Genomic DNA, 27,428 nt, shown 5'->3' with positions numbered 1-27,428 from the left:
AGGCTGACGTCCACCTGCCCCAGAGCCCACGCCCTGGGGCAAGTAGCCACCAGCTCCAGCTGGTTGGTACCAGCTCCATGCCACCAGCTCCAGCTCCGGTGACAAGCTCGTGGGGGGCGCTGGGTGTCCCGTGGGCCTATACCCCCACTGCGGAGGTTGCCCCGCCCCTTGGCTGGCACACCCAGCCCAGTTTCCTCTGGGTGACTCAGTGTGTGGTGCTCGCTCCGGGGCCTGCGCCAAGGCAGATCTCCTGTCGGTGTCCCACCACCCAGAGGGGCCCCAAGAGGCCAAGTCGTGCTCGGTCTGGAGCTCAGTCCACTCCTCAGTACCACCGGGGCTCAGGCAAGGACCCCAGGAGCACAGAAGGGTAAGTGTCGGGCACATCCCGGTCCCCCACCTGTGCTCCCCTCTGCTCTCCTGGCCACCACCCTGCGCACCCAACCATACCTCTTCTGTGTCTCCTGGGCCCTCCGGGCTCCTCCTTCTGGGGGCTTCTCCTCCCACACTCCTTGGCTCCCCGCACCTGCACAACGGGCTCTGAGCGCTGAACAGGAGTTCACCAGGCACAGAGGAATGATCCCAGGGGGAGCCTTGCACTAGTCAGGGGATGGGCAGAGGGGGAAGACACGCTGGCCTCTGCCCGCCTGACACCCCTCTGCACCTGCCACCAGCCTCGCCTCTGTGGACGTTGTGGAGGGCCCCCAGCAGGGTGGAGATGGCCTGCAGAGTCCAGTGGCGGCTGGCCTGGTACCTGGAGATGATGGGGAAGGAGGAGCTAAAGGAGTTCCAGCTTCGGCTGTTGGAACAGCCGTTCTGGGGGGACCCTCCCCACGCCCTGCGGGCCCAGCTGGGGAAGGCACGCAGCATGGAGGTGGCCTCGCGCCTGGTGGCCCAGTATGGGGAGCAGCAGGCCTGGGTGCTGGCCCTCCGCACTTGGGAGGAAATGGGCCTGAGCCGGCTCTGTGCCCAGGCCCGGGCAGAGGCAGGCTTGATGTCGGGTGAGTACAAACACCCCCTGTCCACTGGCCATCTCCCAGCCCCTTACCTCCTGGGAACCCCCACCCCTGAACCCCCTGCTAGGCCTTCCTCTGGGCAGAGACTCGGGACCCCTCTCCTAGCCAGGTATGTTCCCAGGCTGCTGTGTGGTCCCTACGGCACCTGGAGAGAAAGGGCTGGTGTCCAGAAGGGCAGGGGTGGGATAAGCCCCCAGCTCCCCAGGGAGCACCTGCCCCACCTGGGACATAAGCTCCTGGCTCTCAGGGCACCTGCCTGGCCTGGGTTGTAAGCCCCCAGCTCCCAGGTACACCTGCCCCACCTGCATTGTAAGCGCAGACTCAGGATTCAGGGGCAGCAGGCGCCAGCCCAGCACTTCCCCATCGGGCAAGCCCCTCAGGCCTCTCTGCCTCTGTTTCTGCATCCGTGAAATGGGATTGTGAGAGCCGTCTCTGTGGACTGTGAGAGCGCTAACGAGATAATGCACGTGAGACCCTTAGCACAGAGCCCGATGCCTCATGAGTCTCCATAAACACAGTCCCGGCCCCTCCCGGTGACAAACCCTGCCACCCACATCTGCCTCCTGCAGCCGCACACCCCCCATCCCCCGGCTCCCCGATGGCACCCAGCATGCAGTCCCCAAACTCACCTATCTCCACTGAGGTGCTGAGGTTCGTCCAGGACCCAAGGACAAGGAATTCGGGACAGCCACTGCTGCCGAACACATCTGGACACATGTGGAATGGTAAGCCTGGCTGTGCCAACCCGGGCACCCCTACGGGTCCCTCCCCCAAGTAAGCGTGTGGCTGCATGGGGCTCTCAGTGGACAACAGAGGAAGGAAAAGGATGGGGGAGCCAGGCTGGGACAGTGGAAGCAGAAGGCCTACAAATGATCTTCTGAGAGGTTCCAGTGTTGAGTGACACCCCATCCCAAGTGAGAGATGGGGACCCACGACCCAGGCAAGGTGAGCAGCTGGTCTTACCCCGCCGGGTGTCACATGGGACATGGCCCTTGCCCAGGCAGAGCTAAGCTGGATATCCTGATGGACTCCCAGGATCCCTGGGGTCAGAGTGGTCTAGAAAGTTCCAAGGTAGACTCTGCTCCCCAGATGCACCCCGAGGGGAGGGCAGGTGCATTCCTCAGCCCCACGTAGTTCCCTCTCCCAACTTCTCTTATTTCAGCTTCCACCATCCTGAGTCACCCAGGCCAAAGCACTCTTTTTTTTTTTTTTAAGATTTATTTTGAGAGAGGGGGTGGGGTGGCAGGGAGGAGCAGAAGAAGAGAATCCCAAGCAGATACCCTCTACCCACCCCCGTCCCCCAGCCTGAGCACAGAGGCCGTCCAGGGCCTCGATCTAACAACGCTGAGCTGAAATAAAGAGCCTGACACTCAACCCCTGGTACCACCACCCCAGGCACTCCCACCCAGGCCTAGATCTTAACCACACCCTGCCTCTTCCTCTTCTCTTCCCAGTCCCAAGTGGCTGCCTCGGGCTGGTGCACACTCACCCATGCAGATGAGGCTGGAACCTAGAACCAGCCATTCCTGCCACCACCCTGGGGAAGTCCCTACTGCTAATCTCGTAGCTCTTCTGCTCTCCCCCCTTTGCCTCTACACCCCCAAGCTCCAGCTCCACTTCCCTCATTCCCCCTGACCTCATCTGCTTGGTGTGTGATGAAGCAAGTTGCTTCTTCCCCCTCCCCAGCCTATGTCTCACCTTCCCCGCCCAAGCCCTTGAGCATGCAGTGCAGCCCTGCTGACGTGCTGTTGCAAAGAGGGTCCAACTGGTCCCATCTCACCGCACAAAGGCCCCATGGTGTCCCCGCCAGCACCCCCATCCCACAGTGCCATGTCCCCCTGGCTCAACCCTGTGATGACCGCAATACAGGGCAGTTCTGCTCGGCAGCCCCAACTAGCTGGTGCCAGGCTTAGATGCCACCTGGTAAGCACCTATCCATCCTGGGAAGGAGGCGCTGACCCCACCGGGAGGCTTATCAGAATCTCTCTGCCCAGGGCAGGCTGGGTGGCTCAGTGGTTTAGCGCCACCTTCAGCCCAGGATGTGATCCTGGGGTCCTGGGATTGAGTCCCGCATCGGGCTCCCTGCATGGAGCCTGCTTCTCCCTCTGCCTGTGTCTCTGCCTCTCTCTCGCTCTGTGTCTCTCATGAATAAATAAATAAAATCTTTAAAAAAAAAAAAAGAATCTCTCTGCCTAATAATAGATGTTCTCACCCGAAGGACGTTTCAGAGCAGTGAGTAAGACAATAAAATTGTCTATATCTTTAGGACTCTTTTTGGCAATAGTATTGTCAAGATAGAATTCACTCATTTAAAGGGTACAACCCAGTGGTGTATCATATACACAGAGTTGTGCGACCCTTGGCAGCATCAATGTTAGAACGTTGTCACCGTCCTCTAAAGAAACAACACCTGGGGCACCTGGGTCGCTCAGCGGTTGAGCATCTGCCTTCAGCTCAGGTTGTGACCCTGGGATCCTGGGATCGAGTCCCATATCAGGCTCCCCGCATGGAGCCTGCTTCTCCCTCTGCCTGTGTCTCTGCCCCTCTGTCTCTCAGTCTCTCTGGAATAAATACATAAAATCTTTAAAAAAGAAAAGAAAAAACAGCACCTTACAGTATTTTAAATCCAGGATTCCTGGGCAGCCCCGGTGGCTCAGCGGTTTAGCGCCGCCTTCAGCCCAGGGCATGATCCTGGAAACCTGGAATCGAGTCCCACGTTGGGCTCCCTGCATGGAGCCTACTTTTCCCTCTGCCTGTGTCTCTGCCTCTCTCTCTCTGTGTGACTATCATAAAAAAAAAACTAAAAGAATAAATAAATCCGGGATTCCCAACACCCATCCCAAAGGTTCGCAGTGAGAGTTCAGAGCAGATGGATGCTTGGCATACAGCACTGTCCTTCCCGTCCTTCCCCCAGGAGACCCTTCCTTGTGCAAGTACCAAGGCCTTCCAGACTCCCCAGAGTTTCAAGGTTCACCACACCAGGAGTCACCCAGTGCCCCCATGCCCACGGCAGTGCTAGGGGGCTGGGAGGCCCCACCTCAGCCCAGCCCAGTGCCCAGGAAGCAGGAGGCGCCCAAGGCTGGGTGGCCCGTGGCTGGAACATCTGGAAACCACAACCCAGGTGAGGCCTTGTGGAGCTCCTGGAGATGGGTGAACGGTGCCGAGGTGTGGGCCGGGTGGGTGTGCTGAGGACGGGGGTCGTGAGTCCATCCAAAATGTGCTCCTGGCTTCCCTCCATCGGGCTGAGCTGCTGCTTCTCAGTGGCCCCTGGAAATTACAGTGCAGGTGTGTTACCTCATACAGGATACAAATCAGGCTCTGTGCCCAGTGCTCCCCTTGCACGCTCGCTCAGATGTCACAGACCTCACTGCTGGGGAGAAATGTCTCCACCCCCCCATTGCACAGGTGAAAGAAACAGATCTCAAACAGGTAAGACGGCAGTTTCTGGAGGCAGGGAACTCTCTGATGCCGCAGTCCTCACCTTTAACCTCCACATCACATGCCCTCTGCTGTCTGGGTGAGGAGGACAGTCCTGGGCTCACAGGCTCACTGACGCCACCCAGGATCTTAGCCACCGCCAACCTGTCCCATTAGAGCTGACCCCAATGTCAAGGGATGTACACTCTTGACACCTGAGGCATGGTAGGTTGAAAGGGTACTTTCCAAATCTGGGTAGAAGTAAACTTGTGGGGCTTGGTCCTGAAATGTGTCCGGCCAAAGCTCAAAGTGATGGACTGAATTAAGTTGTTACACCACATCTGTCCAGAAAAGGAAGGAAGGGAGGGAGGAAGGAAGGGAAGGAGGAGGGAGGGAGAAAGCGAGGAAAGAAGAAAGGAAGGAAGGACGGGCTTTTTACATAGAACATTTTACAGAAACATACATGTGTAATAACCTTAAAATGAAGCAAGTATGAAAGCCACAAAGACTAATTATCTGCAAACCATTTACTATTCATTGATTTCAGGCTCCCGAGCCACCAGGGCAGAAAGGGAAATGTAATAGGGTCACATGATACTTGTTGCTCAAAAAAGAAAAAAAAAAATCAAGAGAAACAGAAGTTTCCCCCTGATTCTAAAGTCCCGATGTTTTCCAGCTTCCTTAGGGTGTGATTGGCTAATAGACTGGGATTCAAAGTGTCCCCAGTGATGATTCGACAGACTTACACGTTGTGAAATGATCAGCACAGTCCAGGTCACTAGCACATCCATCAGTTCACATACCCATGTGCGTACATATGCATGTGCGGCCCACGGTGAGAACCCATAAGGCCTGCTCTCTCCACAAACCTCCAACGTGCAGCACACTGGGAGTAACTGTATGGTCACCAAGCTGTACACTAGGCCCTCAGGACTTAGTCACCTCCTAACTGAAGGCTTGTCCCCGTTCCCCATGCCCCTAGCCCCTGGCCTCCCACATTCCACTCTCCTCTGCTTCTATATGTTGGACTTCTGGGTTTCTTTCTTTTTCTTTTTTTTTAACATCCCACACTGAAATGATCCTATATATTTCTCTTTCTCTGTCTGCCCTATGTTACTTAAGCATCATACCCACCCACGCCCCAAGCTCATCCATGTTATCACAAATGGCAGAATTTCCTTCTTTTCCATGACTGAGTTCCCTGTACATATATGTGCCCCATTTCCTCTGTCCATGTAGCCGCCGGAGGACACACCAAGGCTGTTCCCATGTCTTGCCTATTGTGACGAATGCTGCAGTGAGTGTGCGGGTGCAAGGCATCTTCAGGACAATCGATTCTTTGTTTCTTTGTAAATACCCAGAGGAGGAATTCCTGGGTCCTATGGTAGTTCTATTTTTTTTTTTTTTTGAGGAAATTCTAGACTGTGGTCCTCCTTCCCACCAACAGCACGCGACGGTTCCCTTTTCTCCACCTCTTTGCTGACATTTGTTATCTCTTGTGTTTGGTTTTTGTTTTTTTAAATCACTTGTGCTTTTGACGACAGCCTCCCAGACAGGAGTGAGGTGCTATTTCATACACATTTCCCTGGCAATGAGTGATGTTGAAAACCTCTTCGTGTACCCTTTGGCCATTTGCACATCCCCTTTGGGAAAATATGTCTATGCGTCTCCTTTGCTCATTTTTAATCAGATTATTTGGGTTGTTTTGTGGTTAGGTTTGCAATTTTGTTGTTGGGTTGTATGCGTTCTTCATATATGTCTTATATCAATCCCTTACCTGATATGTGGTTTACAAATATTTTCCTCCATTCTATAGGTTGCCTTTTCATTTTATTGATCATTTCCTTTGCAGTCCAAAAGCATTCGGATTCGATGTGCTCCCACTTTTGTATTTTTGCTTCTGTTTCTTGTACTTTTGGTGTTATATCCCAAAAAAATTATTATCAAGGACCTTTTCCTCTATATTTTCTTCTAGGAGTTTTATGGCTTCAGAACTTACATTTAGGTTCTGAATCCATTTTGTGCTAATTTCTGTGAGTGCTGCTGTAAGGTAGGAGTTCAGTTTCACTCTTTTGCACATAGATATGCAGTTTTCCAACATCATGTATTGAAGAGATGATCTTCTCCTCATTGAATATCTCGGCTCCCTTGTCAAATATCATTAACCATATACGTGTGGGTTTATTTCTGGGCCTTCAGTTCTGTTGCATTGATCTATGTGTCTCTTTTTTTAAGATTATTTATTTATTTATTCATGAGAGACACACACAGAGAGAGAGAGAGAGAGAGAGAGAGAGAGAGAGAGGCACACATACAATCAGAGAGAGAAGCAGGCTCCATGCAGGGAGCCCAACACGGGACTCGATCCCGGGTCTCCAGGGTCAAGCTCTGGGCTGAAGGCAGTGCCAAACCCCTGAGCCACCTGGGGTGGCTTTATGCCAGTACCATACCTTTTTAATGACTGCAGCTTTGTAATAGTCTTTGAAATCAGGAAGTGTGATGGCTCCCAGCTTTGTTCTTTTTTCTCAAGATTGCTTTGGCTGTGAGATTTCTGTGATTTTGTAAGAATTTTAGGACTGCATTTTTTTCATGTGTATGAAAAATGCCATTGGAATTTTGATGGGGATACCACTGAATCTGTAGATTGCTTTGGGTCATATGGACTTTTTAACAATATTAATTCCTCCAATCCAGGAATGCAGAATATCCTTCCACTTATTTGTGTCTTTAACACAAATAAGGATTGGCTTTAATTCTTTAAATATTTTGTAGAATTCATCAGGGGAGACATCCGGTCCTGGGTGCTCTTTGTCGGAGGATGCTTATTTACTGATTCAATCCCCTTACTGGTTACAGGTCTGTTCCATTTTCATAATTCTTCGTGATTCAGTCTTGGAGGTTGTATGTTTCTAGGGATTTATCCATTTTTTTTCTAGTTTTCCACTTTGTTGGCATATGATGACTCACAGCAACCTCGTGACCCTTTGTCTCCTCGCTTTCAACTGTAATGACTCCCCTTTCTGGTTGTGTTTGAGTCTTTTCTCCTTCTTTTTATTTTCTTAGTCTAGCTAAAGGTTTGTCTATATTGTTTATCTTTTTTTAAAAAAGATTACTTCTTAAGGGCAGCTCAGGTGGCTCAGCAGTTTAGCGCCACCTTCAGCCCAGGGCCTGATCCTGAGAACAGGATTGAGTCCCATGTCAGAATCCCTGCATGGGGCCTGCTTCTCCCTCTGCCTGTGTCTCTGCCTCTCTCTCTCTTTCTCTGTGTCTCTCATGAATAAATAAATAAAATCTTTTTTAAAAATTACTTCTTAGTTTGGTTTGTCTTTTTTTTCTCTAGCCTCTCTCATTTATTTCTGCTCTGATCTTTGTTATTTCCCTCCTTCGGCTAATTTTGGGCCTAGTTTACTTTCTCTAGTTCCTTGCAGTGTAAAGTTAGACTGTTTATTCGAAGTCTTTCATTCTTAACGTAGGCATACATCACTATAAACTTTGCTCATAGACTTCCGTTTGCTGCAGACCTCTTGACCTCTAATTCTGCCCCTGGGGATATGTTTTGGTATGCTGTATTTGGACTTTCATTTGTCTCAAGATACTTTTTTATTTCCCTTTTAATTTGTTTTTTTAACCCATTGATCATTTGAGAAGGTTGTTTAGTTTCTGCTTATTTGTATGTTTTCCCAGTTTCCTCCTTTTAGTGATTCCTAATTTCATATCACTCTGGTTGGAAAAAATACTTGATATAATTTCAGTTTCTCAAACTTATTGAGACTTGTTTTATGATCTGTCCTGGAGAATGACCTATGTGCATTTGAGAAAAACATGCATTCTGCTGCTATTGGCTGGAGGGTCCTTTAGGTCTAATACACATGTTCTATTTGGTCTAATGTATGGTTCAAGTCCAGTATTTCCTTAATGATGTTCTGTCTGGATCACATCTTCTTGTTGAAAGTGGGGTATTAGAATTCCCCTGCTATTATTGTGCTGCTATCTATTCCTACCTACAGATCTTTTAATATTTGCTTTGATAAATTTAGGTGTTATAACAACCTGATGAATTATTATATAATGATATTCTTTTCCTCTTATTGCACTTTTTTAAAAAAGATTTATTTATTCGAGAAAAAGAGAGGAAGAGACACAAGTAGAGAGAGAGAAGCAGGCAGAGGGAGAAGCCAGTTCCATGCAGGAAGCCTGACGTGGGACTCAATCCTGGGTCTCCAGGATCACGCCCTGGGCTGAAGGTGGCACTAAACCTCTGAGTCACCCAGGCTACCCTCTTATTGCACTTTTTGACGTAAAGTCTATTCTGTCTAATATAAGTATAGCTACTCCTGCTCTATTTTAGTTTCCATTTGCTTGGAATATCTTTTTCCATCCCTTCACTGTAGCCTAAGTGTGTCCTGAAAGCTGAAATGAGTCTCTTTTAGACAGTATGTAGTTGGGTCTTGTTTTGGTTTTTGTCAGGTTTGTTTGTTTTGTTTTGTTTTGTTTTTTTGTACTTTATTCAGACATTCTATGTCTCTTGATTGGAGAATTTAATCCATATACATTTAAAGTAATTATGGATAGGTAAGGATTCACTGTTACCATCTTGTTTGTTTTCTGGCTATTTTTGCCTTTCTTTTATTCTATTCTTATTCTCTTGCTGTCTTCCTTTGTGATCTGATGATTTTCCATAGAGGTATGCTTTGATTCCTTTCTCTTCATCCTTTGTGTATCTACAATAGGTTTTTGCTTTGTGGCTACCATGAGGCTTACATAAAGCATCCTATAGATTTAGCAATCTATTTTAAGATGATAGCAACATAATTATGATCACATACAAAATTCTACCATTTAACTTCCATACATGCACACACACATTTTATATTCTTGATGTCATAATTTGCATCTTTTTATATTGTGTACCCATTAACAAATTATTTTAACTAGTTATTTTTAATACTTTTGTATTTTAGCCTTTATACTGGATTTCAGTGATTTACACATCACCATTACAGTATTAAGAGCATTCTGAATCTCACTCTACACTTGCCTTCACCAGTGAGTTATAGTTTCACGTATCTTCATGTTCACTAGTGGTTATGAGTTTTTGTTTGTCTAGGAAAATATCTCACTTTCGTTTCTGAAGAACTGCTTTGCCAGGTCAAGTACTTTTGGTTGGCAGTCTTCTCTCAGGGCTTTGAATGATACATCAGCCCACTCTGTCCTGGCCTGCAAAGATTCTGCTGAGACATCTGCTGAAAGCATTACGGGAGTTCCTGATATAGATGAGTCTGTTTTCTTGCTGCTTTCAAAATTCTATCTCTGGGCTTTTTGTTGTTACTTTGTTTTTTGTTTTGAGGTGGCGTTTTTTTTTGGTTTGTTTTTTTGTGTGTGTGTGTTTGTTTGTTTGTTTGTTTTGCAGTTTTATTATATGTATAAGTGAAATCCTCTTTGGTCTGTATGGGGACCTATGAGCCTCATGTACCTGGATGTTCATATCTTTCCCCAGCCATGGGAAATTTTTAGTCACTATTTCTTTGATAAGCTTTCTGTCCCTTTCCCTTTCTCTTCTCCTTCTGGGACTCCCATTATGCAAATGTTACTTTACTTGGTAGTGTCCCATAATTCACATAGGCTTTCTTCACTCTTTTTTATGCTTTATTCTTCATCCTCCTCTGATGGGATGACCTGCCTCCAAGTTTACAGGGTCTTCCCTGCCTCCTTAGGCTTGATCACATGTATTATTGATGCTCTCCATTGCATGTTTATTTTTTCATTTCATTCATTGTATTCTTCAGCTCCAGAATTTCTACTTGTTTCTTTTTTATGATTTCTGTCTCTCTGTTGAACTTCTTTTGTTCACATGTCATTTTCCTAGTTTCACTGAATTGTCTCCCTGTGCTTTCACATAGCTTTCTGAGCTTCCTTGAAATAATTATTTTGAATTCTTTGTCTGGCAATTCACAGATCTCCATTGGTGGAGGGTGGTGATTGCTGGAAAAGTATTGTGTTCCTCTGGGATGTCATATTTCCTTATCATCTCATGTTTCTTGCAGCTTGGTGTTGATATCTGTGCATTTGATGAAGCTTTCACCTCATCCAGACTTTATGGACTGATTTTGGTGGGGAAAGGCCTCATCTGTGGGTGGAAGTGAAGGCACAGACTGGGTAGAGGTCACAGTTCTGGTTCCAGAAAGGCTCTAGTGATTTCCATATACTTTCATCATCTGAGGTCAGTGTCAGTGAAGATGGAAGTGGTCCTTGGCAGCCAAGGCTGCTGGGGACCTCCTGACGTCTTATTTTGCCCCTGTGGATATCATGGCCAAGAGGATCCCATTTGGCACTGGTTGCAGCTTGGAGGCACCCTCATGGTGGCGTTCTGATGCACAGTCATGTACAAAGTAACCACAGAGCTGGAGTTCAAAGCATGAATGCACACAGAGCATTCACAGCTCTGGGGTCCCAGCCTTGTATAGACTTGGGGAGGCTAGCCCCCTTGGTTCCAGAACAACGTACCATCAGCACTTTCGGGAAGGGGGGCTCAGCATTATCTCTCTCCTACCCCTCATCCCTGCCCAGAGGAGTCCATTGTGGCAATGGCTGTTAGGTTACCTCCATGGCAGAAGCCTCTGGCATCCACTATATATCAGGCCACTGAAGTCCACACCTACAAACACTATGGGGTCCTCTTGCAGAGAGTCCACAGTAGGATCACTGAGGTCTTCAGCTGCAAAGACTGCTGGTTCCTCCCTAGAGCAGACCCCTAGGCACCACAATGGCACCTGTTGTATGGCTGATATTTGTCATCCTCACCCTTCTTCATTGTCCCTACCCTTCCCCAGATGTCTATGCGAGGCTGATCGCCCCAGTAATCCTTTTATTTTGTGGTTATCCTTTTTCTGCACTGTGTTGCTGTAGGTTCTTAACTGAGTTATTGGGCCCACCTGAAGCTATTTGCATTCATGAATCGGTAGCTATCTAATTGTTTTGTGTGTGGTGGGGTACAAATACTCCTACTCCCCATCCTGCTAATGTCAGTTCCCCCCAATTCTAAATTATAAATGACTGCCTTAGCTGGAAAACATGAATAAAATAATATCCCAACAACAGTTCCATAGCAAGTGCAAAACCCACACGGTGTTCCTTTTGACATACAAAGAGTAAAAGTAGGCAAGGTTCTTTGTGTACAAGAGAAAACAGTAATATTTTAGGCTTTTGGGGGCACACAGGCCCTACGGCAACTCTTTCACTCTCCATCGTAGCCTCAAAGAAGACATAAACAATATCTAATCCAGTAGGCATGGCTGTGATGCCATGAAACTATATGGACACTAAATTCTGAATTTTATTAAATTTTCACATGCAGTGAGAAGTTCTTTTTATTTTTTTCACCTGTTTAAAAATGTTAGCAACCATTCTTAGGTTATAGGTTTTACAGCAGGTGTCCAGCTGGATTTGGCTGGTGTTTGCTAACCCCCATCCAAGTGTATTGTTAGAGGTACTAGTGGTAGAGGGAGGGTTTTTAGAATATAACTGAATAAAGAGGGTTTAGGTCTGTGGCATGCTAACAGATCCACAGGATGTTCTGGAGAACATGGCACCAAGAAAAAACTAAGCACTTTCTAGGGAACTCAGGCAAATGCAGGGCCCTGAGTGGGGCAACCCATAGCCAGGACCCAGAGTGGCCACACTGATGCTCCTAGAAGATTGTCAAATTTCCAGAAATGTTCTCACAAGTGACAATAAAAACAGGTCTATAGGTTATGACTTCAGAAATGGAAGTGACCCTTACCTCTGAAGTCAATCTATGCCTTTAATATCCAATGCAAATGCATTGGGTACAAATGCCTTGGGTGTTAAAGGCCTGGATTGGCCACATGTCCTACTGTCCCCCCAGATTCTTCTCAGCACACTGACAAAGGTAGGAAAGGTGCCCTCAACTCTGGAAGCCCTGCAGGTTTCCAAAATGAGCTGAGCCTCAGGACCCAAAGGAGTCACTTGTATCATCTCTAAAAGTTGCCAAAGGAGAGAAGTGAGAAGTGCCTGGTATATTCTGAGGGGAAGAAGGACATGGGGGTTTAACAATTATTCCAGGTGGAATCTAAAAGAGGATCCTGAGGCCCCTCCCTGGGGGACATGTCAGCCCCTCACAGCTCACAAAACACCTTCCCGTCTGTCTCAGGCCAGTTCCCTAAGAGATGGACCCTGAGTGGGGGTGTGAGTACAGGTTGTTAACTGGGAAAGATACTCCCCAAAAGCAATAGTAGGAGAGAGAAGAAGTGAAACAGAGAAGGAAAGAAGCCAAAGCAACCTGCCTTTTGGGGAAGGTGACCCTGGGAGGAACTGAGATTTGATGTTGCTGGGATCTATGCAGGACTGTGTAGAACACACCTCAGAGTTCTCTCTCCTGGGGGCAGGGTACCGCCACCTGCTGTTAGTCCAGGGCTCCTCCTGGAGCACTGACCCCTCCAGCATTCCTAGCCTGCCCCAACCAAGGGCTGGGAGACAGCCACAGGTGCAGCCAGAAGGACATCCTTGGCCTGGGCCTCGGTGGTAGGAGCTGAAGGTACTGTCAGCAGCCAACGTTATCTCCTTCTGTCCTCTGTGACCTCCTGCAAAGACATGTCACGACCCCCAGTTTATGGGTAAGGAAACTGAGGCCCAGTGGGGCAAATGGCTTAGCCCACAGGCTTCAGGAGAACAGAGTTGTGTGTGTTTCATTCCTTCTTTACTCTCAGCCTTTGGAGCAGCACCTGGCACAGAGTAAGCCTTTGATGAATATCTACGGTGTGAAGGAAAGTCACCAGGGAATGTGATTTGGTCAGGTCAGGGCAAGCTGGGGTTTCCTTCCTGTAGCCCATGCTCCAACCACTATATAGGTGAGAACATGCCAGCATCGGCAGCCAGCACAGCACAGTGGCTTGGTGGGGATGCCCAGAGCAGATGCTGAGTGGATTAATGAGTGAGCTCAGGGGCAGATCTGTTCCATATCTTTTTTTTGTGTTAATGTTTTATTTATTTATGATAGGCATACAGTGAGAGAGAGAGAGAGAGGCAGAGACACAGGCAGAGGGAGAAGCAGGCTCCATGCACCGGGAGCCCGACGTAGGATTCGATCCCGGATCTCCAGGATCACGCCCTGGGCCAAAGGCAGGCGCTAAACTGCTGCGCCACCCAGGGATCCCTGTTCCATATCTTTATGTCCCATCTTTCCCTCCCTTAGCAGGAATCACAGAAAGGTATCAGCACCAGAAGAGAAAGAAGCCCTACACCACATGGTCATGGGAAGACAAGAACCTGCACCAGATATTCATACAGCTGCTGCTTCTGCATCAACCTTACCCTAGAGGCCACGAGTCCCTAATCAAGGGAAGATGGCACCATGGGGCAGAGAAGCAAGGACATTTGATTGAGGTCGAAGACCTATTTGGCCCAGGCCTAGGTGCCCAGGAAGAGCCCCAAACAGTCATACTGCACGGGGTTGCAGGCATCGGGAAGTCAACACTGGCCAGGCGGGTAAGGATGGCATGGAAGGAAGGCCGGCTCTACAAGGACCGCTTCCAACATGTCTTCTACTTCAACTGCAGAGAGCTGGCCCGGTCCGAGACCATGAGCCTCAATGAGCTCATCACCAAGGCCCAGGCCGCCCCTGTACTTCCCGCTGAACAGATCCTGTCTCAGCCAGGGCGGCTGCTCTTCATCCTCGATGATTTGGATGAGCCAAGATGGGTCTTGGGGGAGCAGGAGTCGGAGCTACATTTGTCCTGGAGCAAGCAGCGGCCAGTGCACGCACTGCTGGGCAGCTTGCTAGGCAAAACTGTGCTTCCCGAGGTGTCCCTGCTGGTTACAGTGCGGACCACAGCTCTGCGGAGGCTTGTTCCCTCTATGGGGCAGCCAAGTTGGGTGGAGGTCCTGGGGTTCTCCGAGTCCGGCAGGAGGGAGTACTTCTACAAGTATTTCAAGAACAAAAGCCAAGCCACCCAAGCCTTCAGCTTGGTTGAGTTAAACCCAACGCTGTTAACCATGTGCCTCGTGCCCTTGGTGTCCTGGCTGCTGTGCACCTGCCTGAAGAAGCAGATGCAGCGAGGAGAGGAGCTCTCACTGGGTTCATCCCAGACCACCACGGCCCTCTGGCTATACTACCTCTCCCAAGCTCTCCCAGCCCAACTCCTTGGGGCGCAGCTGAGGGGCTTCTGCTCCCTGGCCGCTGAGGGCTTCTGGCGGGGAATGAACCTGCTCAGCAGGAGGGACCTCAGGAAGCACGGGTTCGATGAGGCCACCATCTCCACTTTCTTAAAGACAGGCATCCTCCGAAAGCATCCCTCCCCTCTGAACTACCACCTGGCTCACCGCTGTCTCCAGGAGTTCTTTGCAGCCGTGTCCTGCGTGCTGGGGGGTGAGGATGGTGGAAGCCCTCACCCCGACAGCATCAGAGGGGCAGAGAAACTGCTAGAGGTGTATGAGGGACATGACCTGTTTGGGGCCCCAACCACACATTTCCTCTTTGGCCTTCTGAGTGAGCAAGGGGAGCGAGAGATGGAGGCGGTCTTCCAGCGCAAGCTGCCCTGGGAGAGGAAGCGGGACCTGCTGCGCTGGGCTGAGGCGGGGCTCTGGCCTCGGCTCTCCGCACCTCAGCCATGCTCTCTGCACTTGCTCCACTGCCTGTACGAGATTCAGGACGAGGACTTGCTCACACGGGCCATGGCGCATTTCCACGGGAGGAGCGTGTGTATCCAAACTGGCGTGGAGTTCCTGGTGTGCACTTTCTGCTTTAAATTCTGCTCCCACGTGAAAAGGCTTCAACTGAATGAGAGCCGGTGGGATGGACAAGCATGGAGGCCCTCCAGTGTGGTTCTGTGAGTCCCCCACACCACTCTGCCAGACCATGGCGAGGTCCTCCTCACCCCCGTGTGGGGCGCTGCAGCCGCTCCCACTCAGCCTGGTGCCAGGGGCCAAAGAACCCAAGTCGCCAGTGGCTTCACCAAATCTGAGCCCCGTTCCCTGACCACCTGAGAACCTCTGCAGCATCTTGCCTGTCCCTTTGACAACCGCCATCTTCTCTCCTGAGCACCTTCCTTCCCACCCCCCATGCTGGTCTGAGGTCCCCTCCATCCAGCCAGCTTGTCTCTGTTTCTCTCTCTCATGGAGAATCTACTCGCTCAGCTGCTTCAGGCAACCCCTTGGTGGCTGTTGACAATGGCGTTGGCCCTGAGACGTCCCTGTACCCCCGTCCCCTGAGAATGTGTATGCCTGAGAGTCTCTATTTTCCCCCCTGAAAAACTGGCTTGCTTCTTTTTGCCAATGATGCACTATCACTCAGCCTGAATCCCACCCTGTTTGAGATGATGGAGCAGATACTTTTTTTAAAAAAAGATTTTATTTATTTATTCATGAGAGACACACAGAGAGAGGCAGAGACACAGGCAGAGGGAGATGCAGGCAGGGAGCCCAATGCGGGACTCTATCCCAAGACCCTGAGATCATGCCCTGAGCCAAAGGCAGAAGCTTCATCAACAGAGATCCCGGGTGCCCCCAGTTTTTTGGCTGTGTTCAATTCTTTGGCAGATCTGAACTATACTGTATATTTTATTTTTTAAATTTTATTTTTTAAGTAATCTCTACCCTGACATGGGGCTCAAACCCATGTCCACCAGATCGAGTCACACGCTCCACCTACTGAGTCAACCAGGTGCCCAAGTTGTTATATCAATGCTGTCTTCCTGTGTGATGAGGAAGCCCGGCACAACCTCATTCTGAATGACCACATGGTCGATACTCCATGGGGAAGGCGCCATGACTGCTTTAACCATTTCTCTATTCCCAGGCATTAGGTTGTTTGTCCCTCTCCCCCTCCCCCAGGTTCAGCTGGGTCCCAGTCACAGATGCCTGCTGGCAGGTTCTCTTTTCCACTCTCCGGGCCTCTGGAAGCCTGAAGGAGCTGGACCTGAGTGGAAATCACCTGAGCCACCCTGCAGTTCAGAGTCTTTGTAAAGCCCTGAAATTCCCTTGCTGCCACTTGGAGACTGTGCGGTGAGTCTGTCCTGGGGTCTGCTCTGAAGCAGGGATGGGCAGGAGGAGACCTGAGGTGGAAGCTGACCGCACTTTTGACACTTCTATTCCACATTGTACCAGAGGGTCTATCCAGGACAAAGAGAAAGGGAAAGGGAAAGGGAAAAGGAAAGGGAAAGGGAAGGAAAGGAAAGGGGAAAGGAATAAGAAAAGAAAAAATGAAAGGAAGAATGAGAAAAGAAAAGAAAGGAAAGGTAAGGAAAGGAAAAAAAAGGAAAAGAAAAGGGAAAAAGGAAAAGAAAAATAAATAAAAGATTCCCCGACTAGAAAGGAAGAGATAAAACTAGTTATTTGAAGATAGCATAATCTTACGTATAGAAAATTGTAAGGAATCCACAGAAATAGCTATGAGAACTAATGAACAAATTCACCAAGATTTTAGGATAAAAGTCAATTGTGCTTCTACACACTAGCAATGAGCAATCAAAAAAAAAAAAAGAAATGAAGAAAACAACTCTTCTTTACAATAGCATCAAAAAGAATAAAAACATTTAGAAATAAATTTAACAAAAGAAGGGCAAGGCTTACATACCAAAAACTGTAAAACATGATGAAAAGAAATTAAATGAAAGCTTCACTAATGGGAGGAAATCCCATGTTCATGAATCGGAAAAAAAATGAATATCCTTATGTGGCGACACTCACCCAACCGCTGTACAGATTCAACTCGACCCGGATCAAAATCATACCTGCCTTTCTTGTGGAAGGGGTCGAGCTGATCCTAAAATTCATATGCAAGGATAAGCTTGCACATTGAGCATTGGGAGATCCCCCCCAACGTGTAATGCTCAGGAAAAGAAAAGCCAACAGAGAAGACTGAGAAGAAGCGGCCAGGGAGGTGAGAAGAACACCAGGAGGGCATGCTCCGTGGTGGTGCCTAGGAGGACAGAGGGCTCCAAGGACAGTGTGGCCAGCAGGGATCGCTGCTGCAGGGAAGCCAAGTAAAACAAGGGGTGAAAACTGTCCACCGTTGGATTCTGGATTTGAGATAGGGAAGTCATGATGGATGGTCTTAGCAGGAGCAGCTTTTGCGATGTGAGGGGAGCCAGCATCCAGAGTGAGCCATTCCAGTCTAAGCAGAGGCAGAGGCAGAAAATGAGACTCAATATCAAGTCTTGGGTGATAAAGAGGAGGGAAGAGTTAAAGCAGAGGGAAACGTGGGACCAGCTGACAATCCATGTGTGTGACCACTGGCCTGCATTTAAGAAGGGAAAGACCTGAATGTGAAATTCGACCATGAAAGGTACAGAAGGAGAATAGTAAGTGATGGCGTCAGGGAAGGAGTAGAGGGATCACTGGCCTTAGAGGGGAGGGAGCGCCTCCTCTACCGTATGAGGGAGGGAGGCAAGGTCGGACAGAGGGAGGGAGGCAGAAAAATGGTGGAGCTTGGGGTTAGCCAGAAGGATGCAGTGGAAGGTCGCATTTAGGATGTTGATGATGACGGCCGTGGAATCCAAACTAGATCCCCAGGGGAGCAAAGAAAAGGCAGTAGTAAGAGACGGAGCAGAAGTGGAGCCAACAGATTAAGAAGGCAAATCCAGCTTCGTATGACCTCCTTGTGACCTCCTGTGTCCCCTCCCAAAACCACTGCGACAAGAGCTGCCCAGGTCTGGCAGGAAAGACTTTTGAAAGAGATTTAGGAATCCTGGCCTCTACCTCTGACCTCTTGCCCTGGTGGAAAGATAGCTGTCCTCATTAGACAGCCTCATGAGGGTGTAGGCCTTCATCACCTCCATGTCCTTGTGGGCCTTCAGGAAAGAACCTATGAGCATGGCACAGCAGGGACAAGCATTTCTGTTTCCCCCAGTGACCAGAGCTGAAGACAAGTCCTGGGTGGGGTGAGGCAGGGCTGGGGATTTGAAGAAAGGGATCCACACAGTGCAACTCGAATGGCGGGTCTTTGGAGACAGGTGAAGCCACAGGAGAGACAGGTTTGTTGATGCCGAGATGGGTCGCCAAAGCAGAGATGCAACTGGCGGAAATGGGTGTGCCCACGAGTGGGAATTAGGACACGCCAGGCGAGGAAATGTCAGTCTAGGAGGGTGTGGCTGGTGAGAGGTGGCCGTCTGCAAAGGCGACCTTCAGGTATGAGATGCAATGGGCGTAACATGTGGAGACCTGTGCCAGCTGGACCCCTGGCTTTCTCGGACCACGGTCTGTATGGTTTGGGGTTGGGAGCAGACGGGGAAGGCAGAGATTGCCCAGGAAGATGTAACTAAGGGCCAAGGGCACACACAAAGCTGCCAGGTGGTGGGACATGTCCCTGATGCAGGGGACCTCAGACTCCAGGCCAGGCAAGGAAGTCCAGGGAAAAACTAGGAGGGAAAATCAGATCCTGTGGACATCAAGAGAGATGGGGATTTTAGCCTGGGGAGGGGGCGCCACCTTGAGCCTCCTCCCTCCTCGTCAAAGCCCTCATCACATCCCACGCCCCCTCCCTGCAGGCACCTGTCATGTGTACAGCCCTAGCTCCATACCCCACCCTGACACTCTCCTCTGGGGAATCCCAGAGGCTCCTCAAGCTCAGCCCTTCCCAAAATCAACTCTCTTCCCTAAGCAGAGAAAACCTGCCCCACCTGCTCAGGACCAGCTAATCAGTTTGCAGGACCCAATACAAAATGAAAATGCAGTGTCCCCAGCTCCAACATCAGGGGGGGAAAAGTGCCATTAAAGGTACTTGGATATAAAGTCTGTTTTCCTCTTCCACAAGCCCCAGTCTCATGGTGTTTCCCATGTGCTGTGTGATGTCAGAGTCCTTCCCACACACAGAGGTACAAGCAGGTGCGTGCACACCATCCCGCGGGCCAGCGTGCCCGCACAGCCCACCAGATGCCAGGTTTCTCCTCCCACCAGCTGCCAGACTCGTGCCCCAAAGGCGGTAGAAAGATAAAGGCAGACATCACCCCTGCCTGGTGATGGGAGACCCTTCCCCTCCGCCCGGCCGAGGACCACCACCCTGACTTGAAGCAGATGAGAGGACCCACCCCCACCCCTGCAAGGGCATTGCCAGGATGCACTAGGTATCCGGAGCAGTCCCCACTAGATCACCCAGCATGCCGCGAGGCCCCCAGCCCGGGGCATGGATGGCTGCCACCATGACTTCTTCCAAGGTGTCCAACCTGGATCTTCAGCATGTCTGATCCAGGCGCCACGGGGACAAGGGTCCATGAGCAGAGAGAAGAAGGCTAGGTGGGACCGTATGGCTTCGGGGGCAGAGAAGTGGGCGGCCGAGGGCTGAGCGCCTACTGTGTGCCAGACACCATCCTGGGCACTCAGGACAATGGCCAGGAACAGAAATGGGCACAGGTCCTTGCTCAGGGAGCTTACTCTCTGGAAGCCGGGGGCGCGGGGGGGTGGGGCGGCCAGGAAGCCGGCTACGTGGCCAGGGAGGGCCGTGCAGGTTAGTAGAGATGGTGCTCACGCGAGACCTCACCGAGGTGAGACGCAAGGCAGGTGGGAGACGAGCCTCCGGCCATCAGCCGAGGCAAGAGGCCGGTCCCAGGCGGGTGCGGCATTGGCGGGTGTGTGTCTCCCACAGGTTGGCCGGCTGCGGCCTGACGGCAGAAGGCTGCAGCGACCTGGCCTCTGTGCTGAGTGCCAGCCCGGCCCTGGCGGAGCTCGAGCTGAGTTTCAACTTGCTCCTGGACGCTGGAGCCCAGCATCTGAGCCAGGGGCTGAGACAGCCGGCCTGCAGGCTCCGCCGGCTGCTGTGATTGTCCTCACTGACAGTTTGTGGGGGGAGGGGAGTGGAAGGGAGGCGGGCGGGGTTGCCACCCCAGGATGCAGGGCTGACAGAAGCCAAGGGCCCGGGTACAGACCAGGACAGACCCTCCGTTCCCACGGAAGCTGCCTCACTCCCCTGCACTTCCTTGTGTTGGAGGTTCACGTCTGTCCTCCTGCCTTGGAGGCACCCTCGAGGCTGCACCCCCAGAGCTCCCAGGTCAGCTGGCTCTGGGCACCTCTCAAGCACCGTGCGGTCAGCGGGGAGACCCAGGTGGACAAGGGGGCTGGAGGGACCCCAGGGGACAAAGAGAGGCTGCCTCTCCCTCCTGCATGGCTCCACGGCTGCAGGCAGAAAATTAAAATCTCTCAGGTTCCTGCAAGGCAGGAGAGCCCTTAGGCCCCTCGTCTGTCACCCCAGAACCTCCAAAGGGCTCCAGGGGCTAGAAAGGGAAACCAGCCCGCAGTCACCCCGATGGGAGGCTGCTGGGGCTGCTGACGGGGGCCTGGGGCGCCTTTCCTGCAGGCTGGCTGGCTGCAGCCTCACGTCCCGCTGCTGCGGGGCCCTGGCCTCCGCGCTCAGCACCAGCCCCCTCCTCACGGAACTAGACCTGCAGCAGAATGAGCTAGGTGACGTCGGCGTGCGGCTGCTGTGCGGAGGCCTTGGGAGCCCCACCTGCCAGCTCACGCTGCTGTGGTAAGGCTCATGGGACCTGGCGGCAGGGGGGGGGGGGACGGAGCCCCGCAGGGTGGCCATGATGATGGAGCCGGGAGGTGGACAGGGGCAGGCAAAGGGCCCCAAGAATGTAGGTCACCTGGGCTCCTCGCCAGCCCCACCATCCACTCAAGCCACGGGCCTGGGTGCAAGTATTCATCGGAGACTCAGGTGTCTCCACGTGTGTAATGGGCCCTGGTGTCCACCCTGCCAGCTGCACGGAGTGCAACGCAGGTCAGAACTCAGACATATGGGGACACAGTCGGACAGGATGACATGATGACCCAGAGTGTGGTGGGCACGCGCAGGGGGACCTGCAGGCCACTTCTCCGTCAGCCAGGGGAGCCCCCAGCAGGCCCAGCCGGGAGGGCAGGGGACAGAACAAGCAGACACGGGCCCTGCCCTCCTGACTCACACTCCGCTGGGAACGAGGGGGATGCTCGTCATGCAGACACACAAATATACATTTCTCTTTTTTTTTTAATTGTATTTATTTATTCATGAGAGATACAGAGAGAGAGAGGCAAAGATAACAGGCAGAGGGAGAAGCAGGCTCCCTGTGGGGAGCACAATGTGGGACTCAATCCCAGGACCCCAGGATCACTCCCTGAGCCCAAGGCAGACACTCAACCGCTGAGCCACCAGACGTCCCAACAAATACACATTTATGAGCTCCCCCGGGGGCTGGGGGCCAGGAAGGGAAAGCCAAAGTCCTCTGAGTCTGTAGGATGGGGGGAGGGGGGCAGGCAGGGGTGGTGTAGCCTCGGGGGCCCGGCCCAGGCAGGACAGGCACAGAGCAGAGGGGGTATGCAGGGTAGAGGCAGTGGGCCGCCCTCCCTCCCGCCCTGATGCCTGCACAATTGTCCTGGAGCAGCCGTCCCAAGGCCGCTCTCTCCTGCCTCTTTGCTCCATGGCCTGAAAACACATCCATGGCTCTTTCTGTCTACACCCCACCCTGTGGCCCTGGCTGGGTTCAGGGGGCCAGGGGCTCCAGGACCCACATGCCCTGACCCCAGTCAGCTCCAGCTGGCCCTCGGAGGCATCTATGCAGCCTGGGATCTCAGACATAGGGAGAGTAGGCCAGACACAGGGGGCTGGACGCTGGGGCACTAGACATTGTGCACGGGGCCGTCCCCAAGCTGACACTGACCCTTCATGACCCGGGGGCTGTTGCCTCCACCCCTGGCCCCCTCCCCACGTAGGGGTCTCCTGCACGTGGGAGGGCTTCCCGGGCTTGGTCTCTGCCAGGGGGAGGGACTCGTGTCCCTGCTCTGCAGCTACTTGTCACATCTTGGCCCTCGAGAGCATTGCGGGATCATGTGCACCACCACCGCCGCCGCCGCCGCCGCCGCCGCCGCCACCACCACCCCAGGAGAACCAGGCTTCCTCTGTGCTTGTAGGCTGGACCAGACCCGGTTAAGTGAGGAGATGACACAGATGCTGAGGGCCCTGCAGGAGGAGAAGCCTCAGCTGTTCATCTGCAGCAAATGGTAAGAAGGACCGGGGAGTGGGGGACCCAGAGCCTCCTCAGGCTGACCCAGGCCCAAGGAGGCATGTTTGAGGCCCCCCCAGAGCCAATAAACAGGGAAAGAGCCAGGGTGGAGGCAGACAGACCCAGGAAGATGCCAGGAAGGCTCAACCCTTCTGGCGGATGACCAGGGGGACGAACACAGCAGAGGCACCGGTAAAGTGGTAGGACTGGGAATGAGGAACAGTCACCACAAGGGAGAAGCAAAGACAAGGAGCAAGAGGCTTGGGACCAGACCAGCCCCGGGCGGGCGAATGTGCAAGCAGATGGGCAGGTGGACAGGCAGGCCCAGTCAGAGTCCATCCTCCCCACAGGGAACCCACCGTGCTGCCCCCTACCCAGGTGTGGGGCCCGTGGGGCCTGACTGCATCAGTGAGTTCTTGGCTGCCGCACTCACCCACAGTGGACAGAAAAGGGCATGAGGCCAGGCAGACGCTCCCACAGACCCACCATGTGTGAGGCACATCACAGAGAGCCACAGGGAGCTGCAAGGAGCCGGGCCCAAGTGCACCAAAAGCTTGCCCCAAGTCACCTGCCAGCCCGGGAAGCTGTACCTAGGGCCAGAGTGAGCATGTTCCAGAGCTGGCTGGACCCTGTCCAAAGGAGCACAGCTGAGCCCTGAGAAATGCGGGGGTGGGGTGGGGGCATGCTGCGCTGAGAAGGGGCAGATTCCAGGCAGAGGTAGAGGCTCGGAGCTTAGCTCCTCCGAGGAACAGCCGAGGCCAGGTGTTGGGACCAGCCCCAACATCACCTGGAACCTCGTTAGAAATGCAGATTCTCAGGTCCCCTCCGGACCTGCTGAATCAGAATCTCTGGGCCAGGAAGGGGGTGGGGGTGTCCAGGAATGTGTGTCTGCAAGCAAGGACAAGCAAGCTCCAGGTAAATTTTACTCGAGAGGGTGAGTGAGCAGGAGGTGGGCACAGCAAAGCCTTTACCCCAGAAACAATGGATGACATTGAGCCACTCGAGTGGCTGCTATGCCAGGCCGGGGGGAAAGGATACAAAGAGGGTGGTTTTTGGAGGGAATGACAAGTGACCAGTCGGCTCTTGTTGGGGGTCTGGGGGAGTCAGGATGACACCCCAGCTCTGGCTTGGATGGCTGAGCCGGTGGGTCATTCCCAGGGCAGGGACCTACTGCAGAACCTGGACTCGGGCCACAGGTTCAAACCGGGACAAGGGAAGTTTAAGCAAGGGTGACACAGAGACAGCCCCAGCTTCCTATGTAATCTCAGGGAGAGTGAATGCCTCTGTGTCTTAGGAAGCCAAGTGCGACCGTCCCCACCGAGGGCCTGAGTGGGGGAGAGACGAGTGGCACATCCTCACTCAAGCAGCAGAGACAAGGATCAGGTACTGTGAAGGGTCCAGGCCAGGAGTATCATGAAGGGGAAGGGTCCCAGGGCAGCTTCATCCCCCTGGCTCTGGGGTGGAACAGGGCGGGCTCCCCCCAGAGAACCTTCCACTCTGAGAATTTAACAACATTTCTATCTCCCTCTGTCCCAGCCTGGGGTCTGGGCTGCTTCTCCGCAAACATGCACAGCATGGATCAGACACGGAACCAGGGCCCAGCCCCCCAAGGCCCACACCAGGCCTCAGAGGCCTGAGAGTCACTCCTCCATCCCTGCCCATCCACCTTTTGAGTCATGTTCTGCCCACAAGCTGCCTACCTGCAGCATGTTGGGGAAAGCAGGACTTCTGGATGAGTGGGCAAGGCCAGGGACTGGAGAGAGGCAGGGTCAGGAGCAGGGAGGGGGGAGGGCAGGGGCAGGGGCAGGACAGAAGTCCAACGCTGTGACCCAGGCCAGGCAGCCCAGCCTTGGGAGGTCCCTGCCATGGTGTATCCACAGGGGACCAGGAACTCCCAGATAGGGAACCTGGAGCTGACTCCTGTCCTGCCCCATTTCCAGAGGGAAGCTGCCCTCAGGTAGGCCAGATGCAGCTGGGTCGCCCACCCTCTCCTGCTGCCCCGTGGGACCTGAACACAGAGCCTCTGAGGACCGGGGATGGCTTCTGGGGCCCCCTGGGGCCTGTGGCTCCCGAGTGGCTGGCCGAGGATGGAAGCCTCTACCGGTGAGGAAGGAGGGTGCCCTGCTGTCCCCAGCGGCCCTCCCAGGTCCCCATCCTCACATCTGTTCCCCACACCCGCTCCCCACACCCGGACAGCACCACACCCAGCACTCTGGGCTCCATCCCTGTCCAAGCCGGCAGGTGCAGCCACGGCCTAGATGCTGAGCCAGCGCTCGTATTACAGACAAGGTCTTACCATGAGAACTTCCAGCCACGAGCTAACACGGTGTCCAAGCAAGTTCCGGGTACTCCTCACCCAGCTTCCACAGCCATTTTGCTAGATCTATTCTGTTTTCCCATCTTCTGTTGTTAGAGCATTTTCTTTATTTTTTTAAAAGATTTTATTTATTCATTCATGAAACACACAGAGAGAGGCAGAGACACAGACAGAGGGAGAAGCAGGCTCCCTGCGGGGAGCATGATGCAGACCTCAATCCCAGGACCCCGGGGTCACGCCTTTTGTTCGATGAGCACAGTAATCATCAGCAGGTGTGATGTTTATCACAGTCTCTCGGATCAGCTCACACCCAGTGTGTGTTCAGATGCACTCGCCGGTCCGAGAAACGTCCGTACAGGTGATGTGTCCCAGTCGTACAATCTGTCGTCGCTCAGATCCCACTCCCGTCCCGCCATCTGCACACCCCGTGCAGCCCGGGCGCCTGTGGTCAAGCCCACCATTGCCTCCACAGGATATGGCCCTTCACCCAACACCAGCACACATCTCACCTCAGCTGAGACACCGGTCCCACCCTGCCCCTGTGGACACTGACTGCTCGCAACCCCAGGACTCCCCATGTGGGGACCTTTGGGAAAGTCGCTCGAGACCCCTGCAGAACTGTTTTTGTCCCCAAGGCTGTGTCATTCATCTTATTGGTAGATTGTCACCAGTTACTGGCAAATGGGCTGTTACAAAAAAGAGCACCTGCCGGGTTCATGGCCGTCACTGTGGTGGTCGCATCACTACCACCACCACCACCACCACCACCATCACCACCACCACCACCCCTGGTGTGTGGGAAGTCCACACAGGTCCCTCAGCGCTCACACTGCTGACATGGGTGTGATGCTCATCCGGGTTTACGGAGCAGAACACTGTGATTGGGGCAGCTCAGGGACGTGCCCGGGGAGCCACAGGCCAAGGGCCAAGGAGGCAGGGCTCAAACCCAGGTCCTTCTGACCCTGACAGCTGGGCTGTGGCCACTCCACCCAACCCACCACCCTATACAGGGTCTGGCATCCTGCAGGTGCTCGGTGAGTTTGCATAGGGTAATTTCCTGTCCACCCCACAGGGTTCACCTGCCTGTGGCCGGCTCCTACCACTGGCCCGACACAGGCCTCCGTTTTGAGGTGAGAGGGCCAGCAACCATTGACATTGAATTCTGCATCTGGGACCAGCACCTGCCCAGGGCCGGCCTATGGCACAGCTGGATGGTGGCGGGGCCTCTGTTTGACATCAAGGCTGAGCCAGGGGCCGTGGCTACTGTGTGCCTCCCTCACTTCGTGGACCTGCAAGGTGAGTAGGAGGGAGGAAGGCCGGGGCCAGGGAGGGTGGTGATGATGGGCCTGGATGGGGCTTGCATGGCCCCCTCCTGTGGGAGGAGCACGTGGCTTCCTCGGAAAGGTTGAGACGGTTGCAGGAGGCAAGCACTGTGCTCTGGGCGCCTCTTTTGTTAAGCATTTTTGTCTCCCAGCCTCATAATTCTTTGTGCCTGAGTTCCTTAAGTGTTCCCCCAAGTAGAAAGCATTGTCCTCGATGACAGTAATAATTGGCATCTATTAAGGGCTCTTCCCCCAGATTGGGTCACTCATGGTCCCATGCAAGAAATAGGCCCTACGCTCAGGGGAGGTTTTTTAAGAGACCACCAAGACAGAGCTACCTACAAAGTGAGGTCAAATGAACCAACAGGGACGTTGGAGTTCCCAAGGACCAGCGCCAGGCAGGGGGGCACGACCGTCCCTATGGGCAGGATGAAGGCTTCCCTGTAGGAAACATCATAAAGGGTAGCATACCTTTCCTGCCCTGTCTCACCTCTGAAGACTTCCAACCCATAAAGCTCCAGTAACTCCGAGCTCACAGTCAGACATGTCCCACGTGGCCAGGCGACGCCACAGATGAAAAGCAATGGAAACCGCCGGGAACCCAAATCAGCCCCATGAAGACTTCAGATGTCGAAATCTCTAGACACAGAACCATCAAATAAGCATGTTTTCTACACTCAAAGAAGGAGTCCTTAAATGAGCAGGAAGCGAGATGCCATGAAAAAAGGATGAATCAAGTTTAAAAACAAACAAAAGCTTGGAAAACATTTAAAAATGTGGGAAAGTAAAACAAGATTCAGTGACATGGAAGAGGCTGTGAGAAGGCCGGACGCTCATCTGACCAGAATCCAGAAGAAGAGGGAGGACAGGACGGAGAAGTTGCAGTGTTCCAAGAGAGAATTGCCAAGAAATTTCTACAGAGTCACTGAAAGGTGTGACTTTCCTCTCAGGATGAAAAAAACCCCAAGAATCCAAAGCAGGAGAGAGAGGGGAAAAAAAATAAATCAATCTGGACTCATGATAGTGACATTGCAGGAAACGGAATCCTACAAGAAGGAAGGCCGTGGCAGCCGCCAGAAGGACAAACAGCCAACAAGGCAGGGCCATTAGGCTGACCTCTGATTTCTGAACGGCAGCCCTGAGAGGCAGAGGCAGTGGGGGGGGGGGGGGTTGCCAACCTTCCCACGTAACAACTACAACACAGAAAAATCATTTTTTTAAGATTTTATTTATTTATTCATGAGAGACACAGAGAGAGGCAGAGACACAGGCAGAGGGAAAAGCAGGCTTCCTGTGGGGCATCCAACGCAGGACCCGATCCCAGGACCCTGGGGGTCACGCCCTGAGCCAAAGGCAGATGCTCAACTGCTGAGCC

At 52.5% G+C, this 27,428-nt stretch overlaps 1 protein-coding gene across 3 annotated transcripts in view; it reads left to right on the top strand.

The window, feature by feature from the left end:
- The first annotated feature begins 224 nt into the window (after positions 1–224).
- The window catches only part of NLRP1 (NLR family pyrin domain containing 1), a 35,958-nt gene continuing 8,754 nt past the window's right edge, over positions 225–27,428 (top strand). For 2 of the 3 annotated variants that reach the window (XM_055306968.1, XM_055306970.1), the window contains exons 1-13: positions 225–367; positions 672–998; positions 1,583–1,738; positions 3,928–4,134; positions 4,317–4,442; positions 13,642–15,274; positions 16,278–16,448; positions 20,026–20,196; positions 20,734–20,904; positions 22,323–22,412; positions 23,709–23,797; positions 24,355–24,517; positions 25,804–26,027. In XM_055306968.1, coding sequence (XP_055162943.1) covers positions 716–998; positions 1,583–1,738; positions 3,928–4,134; positions 4,317–4,442; positions 13,642–15,274; positions 16,278–16,448; positions 20,026–20,196; positions 20,734–20,904; positions 22,323–22,412; positions 23,709–23,797; positions 24,355–24,517; positions 25,804–26,027 — 3,484 coding nt within the window. In that variant the 5' untranslated portion in view covers positions 225–367; positions 672–715. The remainder of the gene's footprint in view (positions 368–671; positions 999–1,582; positions 1,739–3,927; positions 4,135–4,316; positions 4,443–13,641; positions 15,275–16,277; positions 16,449–20,025; positions 20,197–20,733; positions 20,905–22,322; positions 22,413–23,708; positions 23,798–24,354; positions 24,518–25,803; positions 26,028–27,428) is intronic. The other variant, XM_055306969.1, reaches the window with a different exon arrangement.

This window comes from Nyctereutes procyonoides, unplaced genomic scaffold (assembly GCF_905146905.1).
Source record: "Nyctereutes procyonoides isolate TBG_1078 unplaced genomic scaffold, NYPRO_anot_genome, whole genome shotgun sequence".
Lineage (NCBI taxonomy): Eukaryota > Metazoa > Chordata > Mammalia > Carnivora > Canidae > Nyctereutes > Nyctereutes procyonoides.
The sequence above is the reverse complement of the archived record's forward strand: the minus strand, read 5'-3'. Positions and strand labels throughout refer to the sequence as shown.